At 39.1% G+C, this 15536-nt stretch overlaps 4 protein-coding genes, 1 long non-coding RNA gene and 1 other non-coding gene across 7 annotated transcripts in view; 2 read left to right on the top strand and 4 right to left on the bottom strand.

Annotated features, from left to right (window-relative positions):
- The first annotated feature begins 103 nt into the window (after nt 1–103).
- LOC111452095 lies at nt 104–2200 on the top strand. The gene is made up of 5 exons (XR_002712082.1): nt 104–306; nt 386–456; nt 657–911; nt 999–1076; nt 1998–2200. It is a non-coding gene; the product is annotated as an uncharacterized LOC111452095 (long non-coding RNA).
- Nucleotides 2201–2912: 712 nt separating this feature from the next.
- Nucleotides 2913–3858, bottom strand: LOC111452482. Its single transcript, XM_023093243.1, has 2 exons — nt 3464–3858; nt 2913–3369 (listed from the first exon to the last, which is right to left on the bottom strand). The coding sequence occupies exons 1-2, from the start codon at nt 3691–3693 to the stop codon at nt 3117–3119; spliced, it is 483 nt and encodes a 160-aa protein (XP_022949011.1). The 5' UTR covers nt 3694–3858; the 3' UTR covers nt 2913–3116.
- Nucleotides 3859–5241: 1383 nt separating this feature from the next.
- On the bottom strand, nt 5242–5388 carry LOC111452911. The gene has a single exon (XR_002712185.1). It is a non-coding gene; the product is annotated as a small nucleolar RNA snoR135 (small nucleolar RNA).
- A 638-nt stretch (nt 5389–6026) lies between these two features.
- On the bottom strand, nt 6027–7388 carry LOC111452584 (profilin-like). Of its 2 annotated transcripts, none has more exons than XM_023093377.1 (3): nt 7200–7388; nt 6528–6665; nt 6027–6313 (listed from the first exon to the last, which is right to left on the bottom strand). In XM_023093377.1, the coding sequence occupies exons 1-3, from the start codon at nt 7320–7322 to the stop codon at nt 6179–6181; spliced, it is 396 nt and encodes a 131-aa protein (XP_022949145.1). In that variant the 5' UTR covers nt 7323–7388; the 3' UTR covers nt 6027–6178. The 2 variants fall into 2 exon arrangements, with proteins under 2 accessions (XP_022949145.1, XP_022949146.1); XM_023093378.1 differs by lacking the exon at nt 6027–6313 and adding an exon at nt 6324–6442.
- A 912-nt stretch (nt 7389–8300) lies between these two features.
- Nucleotides 8301–11497, top strand: LOC111452404 (probable protein phosphatase 2C 35). Its single transcript, XM_023093105.1, has 4 exons — nt 8301–9891; nt 10061–10192; nt 10792–11016; nt 11122–11497. The coding sequence occupies exons 1-4, from the start codon at nt 8968–8970 to the stop codon at nt 11131–11133; spliced, it is 1293 nt and encodes a 430-aa protein (XP_022948873.1). The 5' UTR covers nt 8301–8967; the 3' UTR covers nt 11134–11497.
- Nucleotides 11498–11538: 41 nt separating this feature from the next.
- LOC111452402 (mitochondrial-processing peptidase subunit alpha-like) overlaps nt 11539–15536 on the bottom strand; it is a 4374-nt gene continuing 376 nt past the window's right edge. Inside the window, exons 2-13 of the mRNA XM_023093103.1 lie at nt 14751–14990; nt 14342–14638; nt 14048–14215; nt 13752–13919; nt 13329–13409; nt 13071–13137; nt 12832–12929; nt 12597–12669; nt 12436–12506; nt 12238–12287; nt 11971–12083; nt 11539–11888 (exon numbers count right to left, since the gene is read on the bottom strand). Coding sequence (XP_022948871.1) covers nt 11836–11888; nt 11971–12083; nt 12238–12287; nt 12436–12506; nt 12597–12669; nt 12832–12929; nt 13071–13137; nt 13329–13409; nt 13752–13919; nt 14048–14215; nt 14342–14638; nt 14751–14990 — 1479 coding nt within the window. The 3' untranslated portion in view covers nt 11539–11835. The remainder of the gene's footprint in view (nt 11889–11970; nt 12084–12237; nt 12288–12435; nt 12507–12596; nt 12670–12831; nt 12930–13070; nt 13138–13328; nt 13410–13751; nt 13920–14047; nt 14216–14341; nt 14639–14750; nt 14991–15536) is intronic.

The following is a 15536-nucleotide window of genomic DNA, read 5'->3' as shown; positions in this document are numbered from 1 at the left end:
AAAAAAAAAAAAAAAAAAAAAAAAAAAAAAAAAAAAACGGCCGAGGGGCAAAAAAAGGACATTTTACCCCTCAGCCCATTATAGGGGTCTTGAGCGTCCTCCTCAGAGTTCCTGCAAAAGAAGAAGAGTGAGAGAGAAGGTTTGAGAGAGAGAGAACGGATTTGCCGGAGTTTCCGTCGGAGAGTCGCCTATAGGATCCATTCCCTACTAAGACCTGTACTCTGGAGCCCTTCTTGGAGTGAAGTAAGAACTCGTGTGGAGATTTCCTCCTCTTCTCTCAAGATCAGAAACAAAAAAAAACCCAAGGTAAGATTTCGAACTATACCTTCCAGATCTGGGATCTTTGTTGAGGAGTAGAATGATTAAGTCTACTACCTTCTTCTAGGGAAGATTCGCCGCTGATCTTGGTGAGGAAAACGGACGAAACGACGAGATCGGAGAGACTACCCAAGAACGGTAAGGATTTGACCGGACTCTTTCCGACGCTCATAACTCACCTTATGACTAAACAAAATCAAGAAAGAAATACTAGCACGTAGGTAGATAGATGATCTAAATCGTTGTTGAAGAAACCATTTCTGTTTGGATTGAGAATCGAAAAACAGAAAATGGAGAGTACCTCGGAAACTAACCGGAAAACTTTGATTCTCTGCTAGGAGGAGGGAGAAAACCGCCGGCGTACCACGTGGCAACCAGCTAGAGGGCCGCGTGCGCCAATCGCCCCCGGACACGCGTCGAGCGCCGCCTGGGAAAACGCGGCTCCAGCTCTCCTGCAACACGCGTCTCTGGCTACGCGACCCGGACCCGCGACCCGCGACCCGCGACTGCAGAAATCTCTGGGCGCGTGACACTCGCGCGTGGGATCTGCGAGTGGCTGCTCCCCGGCGTGTGACTGGCGCGTGGAGGCGCGTGTAAGCTGATTTTTGGCCCGAACGACTTATGTTTTCCCTAGTTTCCCCCTGATTCATATCCTAACTCCATTTGTTTGTATGAAATAGGACCTTATTGAGGAAAAATCACCCCCTCTCGATACGCCAAGTGTGTGGAAACGCTGCGTAAGGGCACGTAGCATCCAAGTAAGTCGCCACACGGGATTTAGGAAGTAATACTTGTAGGAACCGCTTGGGATGCATGCATGCTAGTTTGAATTACCTTAGGTTGTAGCTTTCCGTAATGTTCTTGGAGGAATAGATTATTGAAAATAAGATGTATGCTGTGATTTGTTATGAGCGTTACTTGGATACTGCTTATATGCTTTTAGTTCCCATTTTATTTCATGCATATGTATATCTTTTTGCTGAATGGAGGATGTGTGTTTGAGGTTTTTGGATAATAGTAATGTACGTACTCGGCTATTTTCATGGCCACCTTTATGAATGAGACTAGTAGACTATGGTTAGAGCGACAAGCCATCAAGGGATAGACTTAACCTTTCCCTAATAGTTTAACAGACCATCACGGCACATGAAACATCCTTAGAGTACCCTTAGGCTACTTGTGTGTGGATGGTGATATAGCTTCGTGGGGGGACCAGCGGGTTCCTGATCAGGACTCGACTGCTCGATAGCCGTTTAGTATGGGAAACGGGATACCCACGTCGTAATTGACCGTTTAGCTGGATGGAATAGGGGAGGTAGCCCTCCCAAATACAGGGGGATTATCATGGGTCTAGGGGGTTGCAGCTCACTTCCTAGGCAAGACCCCAGATAATCTCATACCCATGCCGAGGTAGCCACTCGTAAGGCACCAGTCCAACACAGGTTAGCATAAAAGGAACTCTATGCGTTTAAATAAAAGGTCTAAGAACCAAAGAAGTCCAAAGGGATAAGTTCCAAGAGAGTAAGCCCTAATGAGGTAAGGCCAGATTCAGTTGTTCTAGAGCCAAAGGAAAGTCCGTGATCGTCTGCTAAGTTTAGGGTGCGATAAGAGCCTACAAGTAGGTGGCTTACTGAGTATAATTTTTATACTCATTCCTGTTATACCTTTATTTTTTTCAGGTACGTGAGGCGTCGAGTCAAGAGAGGGCGCGTCGATCGATGTGGGTTGTCACAGAGGAAGCGTGTCCCGGGGCGTCAGTCTAGTATATTGAATAGTTCACTTTGACCTTAATGTTTCTTTTCTTGTTTTTACCTGGGCACTTATGTCCTTTTAATAAAGATACGTTTTTCTTTGAAACAAATGACTTCCTTGAATTTCTCGTTTATACATTACATGTCATACAATGTTAGTCACGGCTTAAGGATTATGTTTTTTTTTCGGGTCGTGACACCTCATGATTTTAAAACGTGTCTGAACCATTGTTCTTGATCTCTAAAGAGACAAAAATTATAATATGTTGGATGGACCACTGCCATGTGGCTAGAGCATGATTAACAACAGATGATTGCTCTTAGCAAGGCTTGCCCTGGCTGGCATGGTTGCATGGCGGTATGACAGATCGACAAACTTTTTAAAAAGTTACAACAAAAAGATTGTGAGATCCCATATCGGTTGAAGAGAGGAACGAATCATTCCTAAGGGTGTGGAAACCTCTCCCTAGTAGGTGATCTTGATTCCTAAGGGTGTGGAAACCTCTCCCTAGTAGGTGATCTCGATTCCTAAGGGTGTGGAAACCTCTCCCTAATAGGTGATCTCGATTCCTAAGGGTGTGGAAACCTCTCCTAAGTGATCTCTCCCTAGTAGGTGTTTTTAAACCGTGACATCGGTTAAAGAGAGGAACAAAACATTCGTTATAGATGTTTATTCCTTGTAGATGTGAAAACATCTCCCTAGTAGATGCATTTTAAAACCGTGGCGATAACAAAGCAAACAATATCTACGGGTATGAATCACAAATTTTAAGTTTATTAAGATGAACCTGTATTAGAAGTGATTGGTTAAGATGGATCCAGTTTCTGTTGAACACTTGAGTTCAGTGTTGTTATTAACATTCATACCTCCTTTCACACCAAACATCTGAACTCAATAATAGTTTAGATCAATATCAATGATTCCCCTATTGTACAACCAAAACTCCCAACATAGATGGGCCAATTTAACGTTGTAAACCTACTACTCAGACATCATGTACACACAGAAATGGAAGGCTATCACAACCAACCAACCAACCAACCAAATCACTGCCTCTCGTAACCGGGACAAGAGACAGAGATCTTTTTGGATGATGATGATGATGCCTTCTTAAAAGTGGGAGCCTTGGGAAGAGTATAAGCAGATTTGTGGGTGTCCAACCCTCCTGCATAGCTCTTACATCCGCTTAATCTACTGCTGTAAGGGCTTCTCTTCTTCGGAAGGTCTTCTATGCTTCTTACACTTGATAGCGATGTAAACGACTGGGATTTCCCTTCATAGAACATGGACAGTCCTCTCCTACACAAACAAACGCTAGTTTCTGTTACAAATTTGAATTCTTTTATGGAAGGAAAGGGAATTGGAAGCATCGCATCAACACAACAACACTTACTTGATTGGGAGTTGGGCAAAAAGCTCTGTAAAATCCTCCAACGCTCCATTGGATGGAGATGAAGAATTTGAAGTGGATGAACACGCATCATCCGACGAATTGCTTGAATCTTCGAAGGAAGATGTGGAAGAGGCAAGGTTGTAGTCATACTCACCGCCCTTGCCCCAATCATCTTCATGGAACCCTTTGCACAGAGCAACAGAACAAGGTTGATGAAGCAATCCACCCATATTCAAGAAGAAGATGAAGAACAGCAGCAACACAAACAGAGAGAAACAGAGAAAAATCCAGAAATTGATAAAGGATGCTTTGATGGGATAAGCTTTTGATGTATTTATATTATATATAAGATAACCCTTTCAACACAAACAGCCTTCGAGTCTATGACATTTCTTGTGGAACATTTATAGGCAGCAAGAGAAAATTCCAAGTTCTTGCTTATTTTTTATTTTAAATTAATAAATAAATAAAAGACGGGGGGATTGATGGCCTCACATGAAAAGGCATAGAATTCCCAAACCACCAAACACCCAAAAGCAAAAATGTCAACCATGAGGCATGAACGCACATAGACTCTATACACTCTATAATTTAGTTTTTATAATTTTAAATGTTAGGATTTGTAGATAATCTATATAGTAGAGGCTATTGACGATCGTTTTATCAAATTATAAAGACTATTTTTGAAGTTATATCACGTAATTCTAACTTTTAAAACTATAGGAACTAAATTCTGACTTTCTCCATGCTATAGAAATGAACTCGTTTTCATAAGATTCTTCGTTATCTCGTGGGGGTATGGTGGGATGGTATGAAAAGGAATAGATTGAGGTTTGAAAAGTAAGGGATAAGCTCAAAAAGATAAGAGATAAGCATCCAACAATCCACATACGAAAAAAGGGTCACTATCATCCTTCATTTCATATGAAATTTTGAAAAGAAGAATGTTTGGTCAAAAACAAGAACACGTGGGCAGTAGTAGATGGATGCGCATACACATTTGGTTGGTGGGGGGAACCACCATTTTTCAATTACACAATTAAATTAAATACAAAATATATTATTTTAGTACCCAAAACAAAATCCTTTACAAAAAATAAAGAATAAATATTACTTTTCAAAAAATAAAATACGCCATACTTATGGGTCCCTTTTCGGCTGTTCAAATTTGGAAATATTTTTCTGATAATTTAGAATCACCTTTTATCATTTTCCCTTTTTCTTTGATAATCTAGAATCATTTTTTTTTTATCTTGTCGCTTTAAAATATTATTAAAATCAATATTTTTACACATTTTATAAAATTTAAATAAATAAATATGATTTGCCATCAATATAAAACATATGTAACTCTCTTCGGTTTTTTGTGCTTGTAACTTTTGAGAATATTGTTGTTAAGAACAAAATATATTAGAGAATATTTGGAAGATAATGGTGCCGTAATTTATGCCTTTGATCGTAAACATTGCAGCTGTATACTTCTCCTTTTGTATCAAATTCATTGTATTTTGAGTTGAATTTAGAGATTTAATCTATGGATAATCAGAAGATCACAATGCTTGTCCACATTTTCTTCGTTTAAAACATTATGAACCCTAAAAATGCTCGAAAGAATCAAAACAAACCTCCAACAAAAGCCAGTGGCGATTGCGAACTGATCTTTACGGGATCCAAACAATCGTGTGTGACATTGTTGTTTAGTAATTCAATGTTGAAAAATCTTTGGTTTGGATCGGATTCGATTCGAGTAATTTAGAATTAAAAGAGGGAGAGGAATGTGATGTAGGGAAGATGATTGTTGAGAAATCAATGGGAGATGAATCACAACTGCCCACCTTCCCTTGAGGATTGGATGTTGCAGGGAACTCTTTCGGAACAGAGTGCACTGAGATTAGCACTACGCCGATACACACAATCCCTGCTTTTCAACCTCTAATGGTCTAAATCGGAGTCATTCAAGGATAAAATAATTTAGCAGGAGAACCTGAATCCAAGCAGACGGCGGAAGAACAAGGAGAAATCTGAAAAATAATGCCCATCTCAATCCTTTGCGGTGGCCTGATTATATAGAGGCAGAGCCGCAGCTAGGGTTTTGAAGATTCATCCTTACACGTTCATAATTACGAAAATGCCATATAACCAATGAATAAATAATATTTACATTATTAACCTTCACACAAATAAACAAAATAATGCTTACTAAATTAATAAAAATATTTATAAAATTTATATTTTATCTAAAAAGTTTCAATTGAAAGACTAATAAATCTCATATTATCACCCTTTTATTTCCCAAAAAAATGAAAATATTCTTACGATTATTAATATATGAACGAAAATTGTCTATCTACCACTCATATAGATTATTTAAAGTGTTCTGTGAGTATTTTTGAATTCAGATACTTTTTTGAATGGAACAGAAATGAAAGTGATCACAAATTTCAATATTTATATCAAAACCAAAAACAGGGATACGTACAACAAGCTCATACGGAAATGAAAGTAATGTATCCGCAAATACACACAAAAATATAAGCCAAAATACACGGAATGGGTAGAAATCAGCGACCAAAATTGACCACACTCTTGCTATTCATCCGGATTCTTCACATCGTTACTTGTGTAACAACTGAGTTCACAGCTATAAATAGCAGGACACCAGCTAAAAGTCCCAATTATGAGTAGAAAAGAAGACGAATGAAATTAAGATGAAAATTACATGCCTTGATCAATCAGGTAATCTCCCAACTTCTCGACAATCATGTTGCACTGTCCTGGAGTCATGGGTTCATCATATAACCCAAAAACGAGTGCTTGGTTTGTTTTCTTTACAGTGAGCCCAGAAGTGCCCTGTCAAATGGATGAAAATAAGAAAGATAAACACACAAATCACCCAGAAAAAGCGATGTTCCAAGAAAGCTTCATCACAAGAGAAGCTGCCACTCATGTTTTGTTGATTTGTTGAAAGAAGTTGACAGCCTATGAAATATATCATCAACATTGAGGATCGACTATAATAACATTCAAAGACAACCATGGGAAGATTTCAGGTGCCAAGGCGAACCTTCTTTCCACGGATAACAGCTCCAGATTCCCCCTGGATAACCATGTACTTTGATCCAGCAAGGTGCAAACCAGTCGGGGCAAGAGATCCAGGCTCATCAAAATCCTTCATAATGGCAGACATCTCTTCTGGCTTGAACTACAATAATCGCCCAAAGAAGACAAATATTTATTCGTCCGAGATACTACTACTAGCCAACAACATTGCGAATACGAAGTTTCCAATCGCTTAACAATAAGAACAACTGCGAATACGAAGTTTCCAATCGCTTAACAATAAGAACAATTGCAAACACGAGGTTTCCAATCCCAACACAACTACACATATCTGAAACAGATTTCCTCAAATTCCTGCTGGAACTAAACATAAATTTCAACTTTCTGATCCATATTCTTACATACGCTCATTGCAAGTTAACAAGAACCAAAACAACAGAAAATAATCTGGAATCATCTCAACAAAGCAATCAAAAAACCTACAAAACTGAAGGTTCAGTAACACTCTGATCATAACAAACGATGTAGACGATCGATTTTCGGCATACTCACGGAGCCTGATGGATCAAAAACGCCTAAAACAACAGAAAGGATGGGGAGAAAAAACAACAATGACATAGAATTATTTCGGAACAAAACGAGAAATGCGGGATTTGATAAGAGGAAAGAGGAAAACCTTGGGGAAAGCGGGGCTCTGAGCCCAAACAGCACCGTCGTTCCCGATTATAGCAGCGGCTTGGAGATGATGGCCATCGACATCATACATCAATTGATCATCAATGTAAGATTGCCACGACATTTTGGATCTGAAGCAATCAAATTCCCTCTGTATTTTTCGTTTTTTCTGGCTCTTTCACAGCTTCCGTGTCGTTCGAACCTGAAGTTGGGAGAGGTTTATATATGGTAGTGTTTGGAAGTTGCAATTTGCAAAAGCGCTTTATTGTGGGACCCGCGGTAGGACCGGATCCGTATGATTGAGTTTTGGTGGTCCCACGTAACGTATTGTGAGCCGTTGATTTCGATTTAATCGAACGAGTGTTAATCCACAAGACTCGTTCGGAGTCGGACCCAATGAAACGTGGCAGATGGGAGCTCTGATTCGCTGTATCCACAATCATTTTCCCCATGCAATCATAGCCGTCCGATAGTCTTGCCTGCCTTTGGTGGGTCCCACCTTCTTAGAATTGTTTGTAACCTCGACTAAATAATAGAAAATACTTGAACTTTATCCTTTATTTAAAAAACATCCCTCAATTTCCAAAACTTCAAAAAAAAAAAAAAAACTTTTTTAGATTAAATTTTTAATATTTTGCTTAAAACTAAAATTCATGTTTAGTTGAGGCCAACCATATAATAGTGAAGACAAATACAAAGGTAAAACGAAGGTTCTCTAAAGAAGTGAGACTTTTGATTCATATATTTTAAGCTTTCCGATTGAAAGTTTGTAAAGACGAAGGCTTTAAATGGTTGAAAAGGTGACCGTGATGATACCACACCCATATAGGTGAGGGTAAAGGCAAGGGTCATGCAAGAAATTCCTAACAATTGGGACCAAACTTTTATATATATATATTTAGAATAAGATTAGATTTTGATGGGTTTGCGTTATGCGACTGCAAAATAGAGGAAGGAAGGGATGAAAAATGAAATGAATTGTTTGGAAAGCAAGAAAAGGGGCAACGAAGAAGTTGGTAAGAATATTGAACAGCTTCCCAACACTGGATGTTCATCAAAATATCAACAAAAAAATTGATGTGGATGCCCCTTCACTCTTCTAAATTTAGGGTCACAGAGTTTTGGAGGTTGTGTTATAAGCTGCAGAAGAAGAATGTGTTGGGGGAATGGGGAGTGTTTTCTTGGGAGGCCCAACCCTTCCATGCACGCACCGAATCTTCAACGACTCCCTCTTCGCTTGACGAAACTCATTTCTCCCCATTAAAACAAAACCCTTCCCTTCACTTCTTCGCCTTTGGCTTTCCTTTCCCATTTCTTTAATTTCTTCATTCTTTGTTCTGCTTTTTTGTTCTTCGCCTTAATCGCCCAAAAGGGTAACTCCCATTCTTCCTTTTTCAAAACCCCATTGCGGTTGTTTTGCGTCTCTTCCCCTTTTCGAGTTTTGTTTATTTTTTTTCGTTCTTTCTTTCTTGGGTTTCTCTGAAAATCATTTTCGTTCGACGGTTTGAGGGGTTGCTTATCATTGGGAATCTGAGATGCTATTTTTCTCGTTAGAAACCTGGTTCTTGGCCTGAATTTCGTTCCTTATCATGCGTTTTTCGGATTTTACGATTTGAAGTCCCACAAAATCATTTTTCACGGATAACCCCCACTTTGCGGTCCTGGGTCCTTTGATTTGCGATTTCCTCATCGGCATTGTAATCTGGGTCGCTGTATTTTCTGTACTTTTCATCAGCTCTGTTTTCGATTTCTCTGCTTTATTACAGAGCATGGGTTGTGTTCTGGGAAAGTGTTGTACTTGCAATCGCTACACGGCGTCTTCTGAAAGCGATACGGCCCAATTCTGTGATGCCTCGCCGTGTGGTTCACGAGGGAAACATATACTAACGGGAAGGTCATTGGAGTGTGTTCGTGTGCCTTCTCACAACTACTATATGGAGTACTCGCTCCTGACCCAGCGCGGCTACTACCCTGATTCCCCTGATAAAGGAAACCAAGATAGCGTCTGTGTTAGTACGAAAATTCGAGGTAACCCAAATATCCATTTCTTCGGTGTTTTTGATGGGCATGGTCAATACGGATCGGAGTGTTCGAATTTCGTTAAGGAAAGGGTTGTGCAAATACTATGTAAAGATTCAGCGTTGTCGCAAGATCCCGTTAGAGCCTATAATGCGGCTTTTTTTACCACGAATGATGAATTGCATAAGAGCAAGATCGATGATTCCTTGAGTGGCACAACTGCTATTACTGTTCTTGTTGTTGGAAATATGCTTTACGTTGCGAATGTGGGTGATTCGAGGGCTGTGATAGCTGTTAAAGATGGGAATCGAATTATTGCTAAGGACATGTCCAATGATCAAACACCTTTTAGGAAGGATGAATGCGAGAGAGTAAAGCTGGCCGGGGCTACTGTGATGACAATTGATCAAATTGAAGGGCATAAGGATCCGGGTATTCAGATATGGGGTGATGAGGAGAGCCAGGGAAATGATCCCCCTCGGCTGTGGTTGCCTAATAGCTTCTATCCTGGTACTGCATTCACTCGGAGTGTTGGAGATAGTACAGCCGAGAAGATTGGTGTCACTGCTATCCCTGAGATTTCAGTACTTCAGCTCACTCAAAACCATCTTTTCTTCCTTGTTGCAAGCGATGGAGTGTTCGAGTTCCTTACGAGTCAAGCAATTGTCGATATGGTACATATCTCAACTCAGTTCACCTTTAGTTTCAATGTTTGGTTAACGACATTTCCTACAGGATTTTCTTTTGTTGTTATTAGTGTAATTTATGCATGCTTTGTTATTTCTGAAAGATCATTCCTTCTTAATTGTGAATGTTGTATTGTTATGTACTTTCTTCATTTAGGCCGCGAGGTACACCGATCCACGAGATGCCTGCGCTGCCATTACTGGAGAGTCATACAAGCTATGGTTGAGGCATGAAAACCGGACAGATGATATAACAATCATCATCGTTCACATCAAAGGCATCTCTGATGTATGAAAATCTGTCCATATCTAAGCTGAATGTCTGTTGTTTGCCTCTTTACTAACATCTGTGATCATGCTGATGTAGAATAATACCGATGAGGAAGCTTGGTAGGAAGTGTAACTTTCTTGGAACTAGAGTTAGCAATAGACTACTTATAACAACCCTAGCCCACTGCTAGCAGATGTTGTCTGTTTTAGCACATTACGAATCGCCATCAGTCTCATGGTTTTAAAACGTGTCTAATAGAGGAGAGGTTTCCACACTCTTATAAGGAATGCTTCGTTCGAGTTATAACACTCGTCCATATGGTGCTAATCATGTTTCTCTCGTCTTTTGGGACCTGATGACTAAACTGAGCTGCGTAAATTTGCTTTTGTTTTTGGTTTAATAGTCATCCTAGTTGCTGCATTCAGTACCCTTCCGGATGTTTTCCTCTTTTATGGTACTTATGTGGAGTAAGTTATTTATTTCAGCTTCATTGTGATTGCTGTTGTCTGGTTTCCATATAGTACTAAATCATGTTTCCCTCTTCATTGGTGCTAGTAAAACTAGTTGTGTGAAATCTTATTATCCTTCTGGTTTAAACTTCATCCTAATTGCTGTAGTCAGATGCTGTTGCAACTGCTGGGCTGAACGGGGTCCATTCAAGGCATAGAGTTATCGAGCGGGGAGCCTCCGAGAGATCAGCCTTCGCTGGAAGTTCGGAGGCCTTTCGATCCATCAGAAGTGATTTCTCAGATGCGTCAATCTCCCAGCATCATGTGGGTTTGATGCACAGAAGCACAGCAATTGTAGTTCCATCTCCTTCTCAGCACCGACCATTGGAAGTGGTTAGTATTTTAATTTCTATCCATTTGGTACAAAAGCTCTTAAAACCAATGGATACCTTCTTCTCATGCTGTTCAGGCTTAACAACCTATCATCTTTGATCACAGGAAGTGGGCTAAGGGTATGTCATGTCATCCCCTTGCTGCCGAAAAAGTTGCTCGTTTCATCGGTCACGAGAATGAATCCTTGTAACCACAAGAGTACGTATGTCCTATCTTAGAGTTGCTTCGAGTTGATTGAATCAAATTATGGTATACTCAGAAATGTCGACCCAACCGACGTGTGGGAGAAATCAATGACATTTCCCATTGAACGGAATTCAGAGAGGAAAATTGACATAAAAATATACATTCACGTCCCGAAAATTATATATATATTTTTTTTCACTAATTAGTTATGTATTGTTTTAAATATTTAGACGCATATAATGGTACTGTAAGATAATATTCTTTCATCAAATAAAAATATTCACAAAATTTATTATTTTGGTTTGATTATCACTGCACCTGTGGCGACACAGAATCGAAGATGGTATAGAATAATTTAGCCTTCTTAGTTTATCTAAATCATTACAAGATTTAAAGATGTGAAGGGAAAAAATGGGCAGGGTAACATTCAAATAAATAGGTCAAAAACTCCTCCACAACTCACAAGGAGCAACTCAATGAATTGAAAACAAACAGATAATTTTACATCTGATAAGACTTCCATTATTCAAAATTTTATTGCGAATGGTGGAGCGGAGTTGAAACTGCTTCCGTGGCAAAGAACAACATGAACACAAGTATCAGAAATGGTGAGCTTTAAAATGTGCAGGTATCTCATTTGCTGTGAAATCTGCTGTTAACAGACTCGTAGGTCGGGACATTAATAACTGCAACGATGACAATGAAAATTCAAGATGTCAGTCATTAAGATGTAATTACATCAAGAATGGTTAGTTCGTCGAAGATTACCATCTCCATAGGATGCCATTGTTAGAGGAGACGATATAACTTTCTGGGCAATGTTAGTAATATCGTTCAAAGTGATCGAGTCTACAGCTTTTAAGAAGTGTTCTACAGGTTTCCTGCAATATTAAAAAACATGACCCTATAACTTAATATTGCAGAGGATAAGGTCCATGGAGTTACAAAGAAATAAAAAGAAAGTTGGAAGTATGCAAATGTTTTAGAAGAAAAAACGCCTAAAAATTTAAAGGTAGGTTCAATCATAAGATATACCTCTCTCCATATGTTAAAATCTGCCTTCCAATATCCTCGGACACTATCATCTGCAAGACATAAGGTGTTAGCTTGCTTTTATTTCTCTGTTTTTCTTTATTTCATTCTCTTTAAAAGGAAAGGTTCCGCTGTAAGTTCATGAGTAAATAAAACCCCAAAAATCAGGTATGCCTGAGAGAAAGAGAAGATAGGGAGTACCCTGGATTCTAGGTTCATCAAAACTGCAGATTTTGTGGACTCCTTGGCACGGTTAAGCTGCACCTGTGAAACTGGCACAATAAACAGAGTGCAACAAGTATTGGACGGAATTTTTTTCATTTTTTTTAAAAAAACAGAAATATAATTGAAATTCTGCAAACCTTGTCCAGGAGTTGCAATTGAGATTAGTTCTGATGCAGCAATATCAACTGCTTGGGCCACAAAGTTGGAACCCTGCATCACAGATTGGATATTCGCAATTGGAACTATGATATGTAAGAATATGAATAAATAAAATAAAGCTAAGACGAATTCAAAATTTTGCAGCTATCATCAACTTGATGAAGGATTAGTATAAAACCAATATAAAAAATTAATAGTTAGATTGTGCCTTACAGTGCTAGCATAAATGCCGAACAGACCCGTGTCATTGAAGATGCTGTTAAATGCAGAAAAAGATTGTATCTGCTGGTACTCATTCAAAACTCGGAGGTCTATTTCGAATCCAAAGCAAATGAAAAAAATTTAACTACAATAAATTGAGAGAATAAAGCACCTAATATGAAAACTAGTAAAAAGAAGAAGCCATAGATAAAAGGGGGCAGAAACAAACAGAAAATCCATGAAATACTTACATAACCTCGAGTGCATGCCTTTACCCGGCCCCCCAGCAGAAAATGAACCACCACCTCCCATAAGCATCTGCAGGACTGAGAGATGTTACTAGAATTCTTCAAACAAAAATTTGGTAAGCATGTTTTTTACCCATGTTATGAGAGTACTCGATCAAGCTTCTATTCCATCTTTTAAAACAATCCAACAACACAATTTGATAAAGATGTTTTGGTGTAACAGGAAAATAAACATCTTTAGATGTTAAGAAAATGAGGTACCTGAAGAACGGTCAAAACAATGGCATCTTTCTCCTTATGCCAACCACCAGGCACCTCAAACGCCAGGGCAACATGTGTGCTCTGTTCAAATCAAAAGCCGATGCGAATATATGAAAATGAAGCTATAGAAAACAATATATCTGTGAGATCATAGTATAAGAACCAAGTTTATCATTTACTCGGCCATTTACAAGAATCAACGCCAAATTACCTGACCTGTTTTGGCCAAGTAATATTCAATCCTTTGATGTTCATCTTTTCTTTTCTACCTCATGTTATTTTCAAATGGTTGGCCATTTAGATGGGGTTTCAGTATAAAACTCACCCAAGTCACATCCATTGCACCTCAGTCAAAATTTGAATCATGGTCTGGAGGTATATTATGAATAAATAATATAGAACATATTTATAGTTTATACACACCCCACAGTCAGCTTGACGACGATAATCCCCTCCAACATAGGCAGATTCTGGCACTTTCAAGCTAGGTACTTTCGGTAGGTCAGATAGAAGAGGTTCTGCAATGGATAAAAGCTCCTCATGTTCAACCCCAGATGCTGCAAGCACCATTCTAGGGGCAGTGTAGTTCTCCTGAAATCCAAAAGTGGGAACTTAAGTACTGTTTTCTATGATCTCATATTGAGGAAGGCTAAGAAGATATATGGAGGAAAAAGAGAAGAAAAAGATGAGAGTAGTTATAAAAGAAAGCAAGGTCTCACAGCAATAAATTCCTCCAAGATGGTGCCGTCCAATCTGCTCAACGCAAACTCTGGGGCTACAAGAGGATTTGCAAGAGCACCCGAATACCCAGCAGAATGAATTGCCTCAAGAAGTAAGCCCTGGGGGTTATTTGAAAGTTCTCCAATTTCTGCTTTCAACTTTTGCAGCTGTATGATCACATGGTGTCAAAACATCGGCAATGGAGACAGAAGTCCAATACTACCATTTTTCATTCATGATTATCGTACAGACAAAATTCTAGAAAGGTGACTAGAAGACAGATTATTTATTACCTCTTCTTTGATTTCCCAATCCAAGAATACAGGATTCCTGACACAGTCTACTAGCAATTCCACCATTTCTGGAACATATGTCTTTAAGGCATCAAAAGTGTATCCCATTTGCTCCCGGGAAGCGGAGGCACCTGTGTTACCACCAATAGCTTCTACTTCCCTAACAATGCGCAAATGGCTCCGGTTTGTTGTACTCTTGAAGGCCAACCTCTCTAACAGATGTGATGCTCCAGAAGACGATGGGGTCTCATATATGGAACCGCAATCAAGATATATCCCAATAGAGGCTGCAGGATTCTGGTTAACCAACCAGTCTAAAACTTGTCAGTTCAATAAATAAATAAGTTGACTATAAAAATTAAAACAAGAAAAGCTTAGATGTACGTTGTGTTTTAAACTCCATACATACCGAAGAAGTTTCTGATGCTATTCTCGCACCATTAGGAAGAGTCGTAATCTTGGTTTTGCTTGGTTCAACGTGATCGGGCAATGGTGGTGGAAGAGTAATGTCAGATAGAGGTGTTTCCAATGGGGGAAGAGAGCTCGAACGCTCTCCAGTGAGCCAGCTGAAAAAGCCTCCAGACGTCGGTCTTGCAGCAACTGCACTGGATGTTGCAAACCTAGAGGCCCCCAAATTGGCCGCATGGTTCTAATTCCAAGCAATTACATTACAAAAACAAAAAATCAGAAATGAATTTTTCTATTAGAAATTCATTTCCACGAGAATTCTCAATCTCTTGAAAGCTGTTAAAGAAAACAATGCTAGGAGAACCCACTTCAGTATACATTCAAGCGAGATACACGATGCAAGCAATGCAGTCCGAAGACATAAACCTAGCTCAGAATAGGATTACAAAGATAGTATCCCGTACTCCATCCAAACCAAGAGCCATTTTCATGTTAAAAATTACGAAACCATCACTGTATTGATAATGGCAGTAAGTCACATAAGCAAGAATCAATCCACAATCAAGAAATCGAAATGCCAGCCCATCTCTCCAGCGTCCGAGTGGATGCAACACAAGCATTTTCCATTCTAAGCATCTACGAACCATCCAAACCAATACACGATCCAAAAATTTATCAAAGCTTGCAATCATAACAACCAAACCCCATACAGAACACATCAAACAGCAACCAACATTAAAAAAAAAAAAAAAAAAAAAAAAAAAAAAAAAAAAAAAAAAAAAAAAAA

This window comes from Cucurbita moschata, unplaced genomic scaffold (genome assembly GCF_002738365.1).
Source record: "Cucurbita moschata cultivar Rifu unplaced genomic scaffold, Cmos_1.0 Cmo_Scf00014, whole genome shotgun sequence".
NCBI lineage: Eukaryota > Viridiplantae > Streptophyta > Magnoliopsida > Cucurbitales > Cucurbitaceae > Cucurbita > Cucurbita moschata.
The sequence above is the reverse complement of the archived record's forward strand: the minus strand, read 5'-3'. Positions and strand labels throughout refer to the sequence as shown.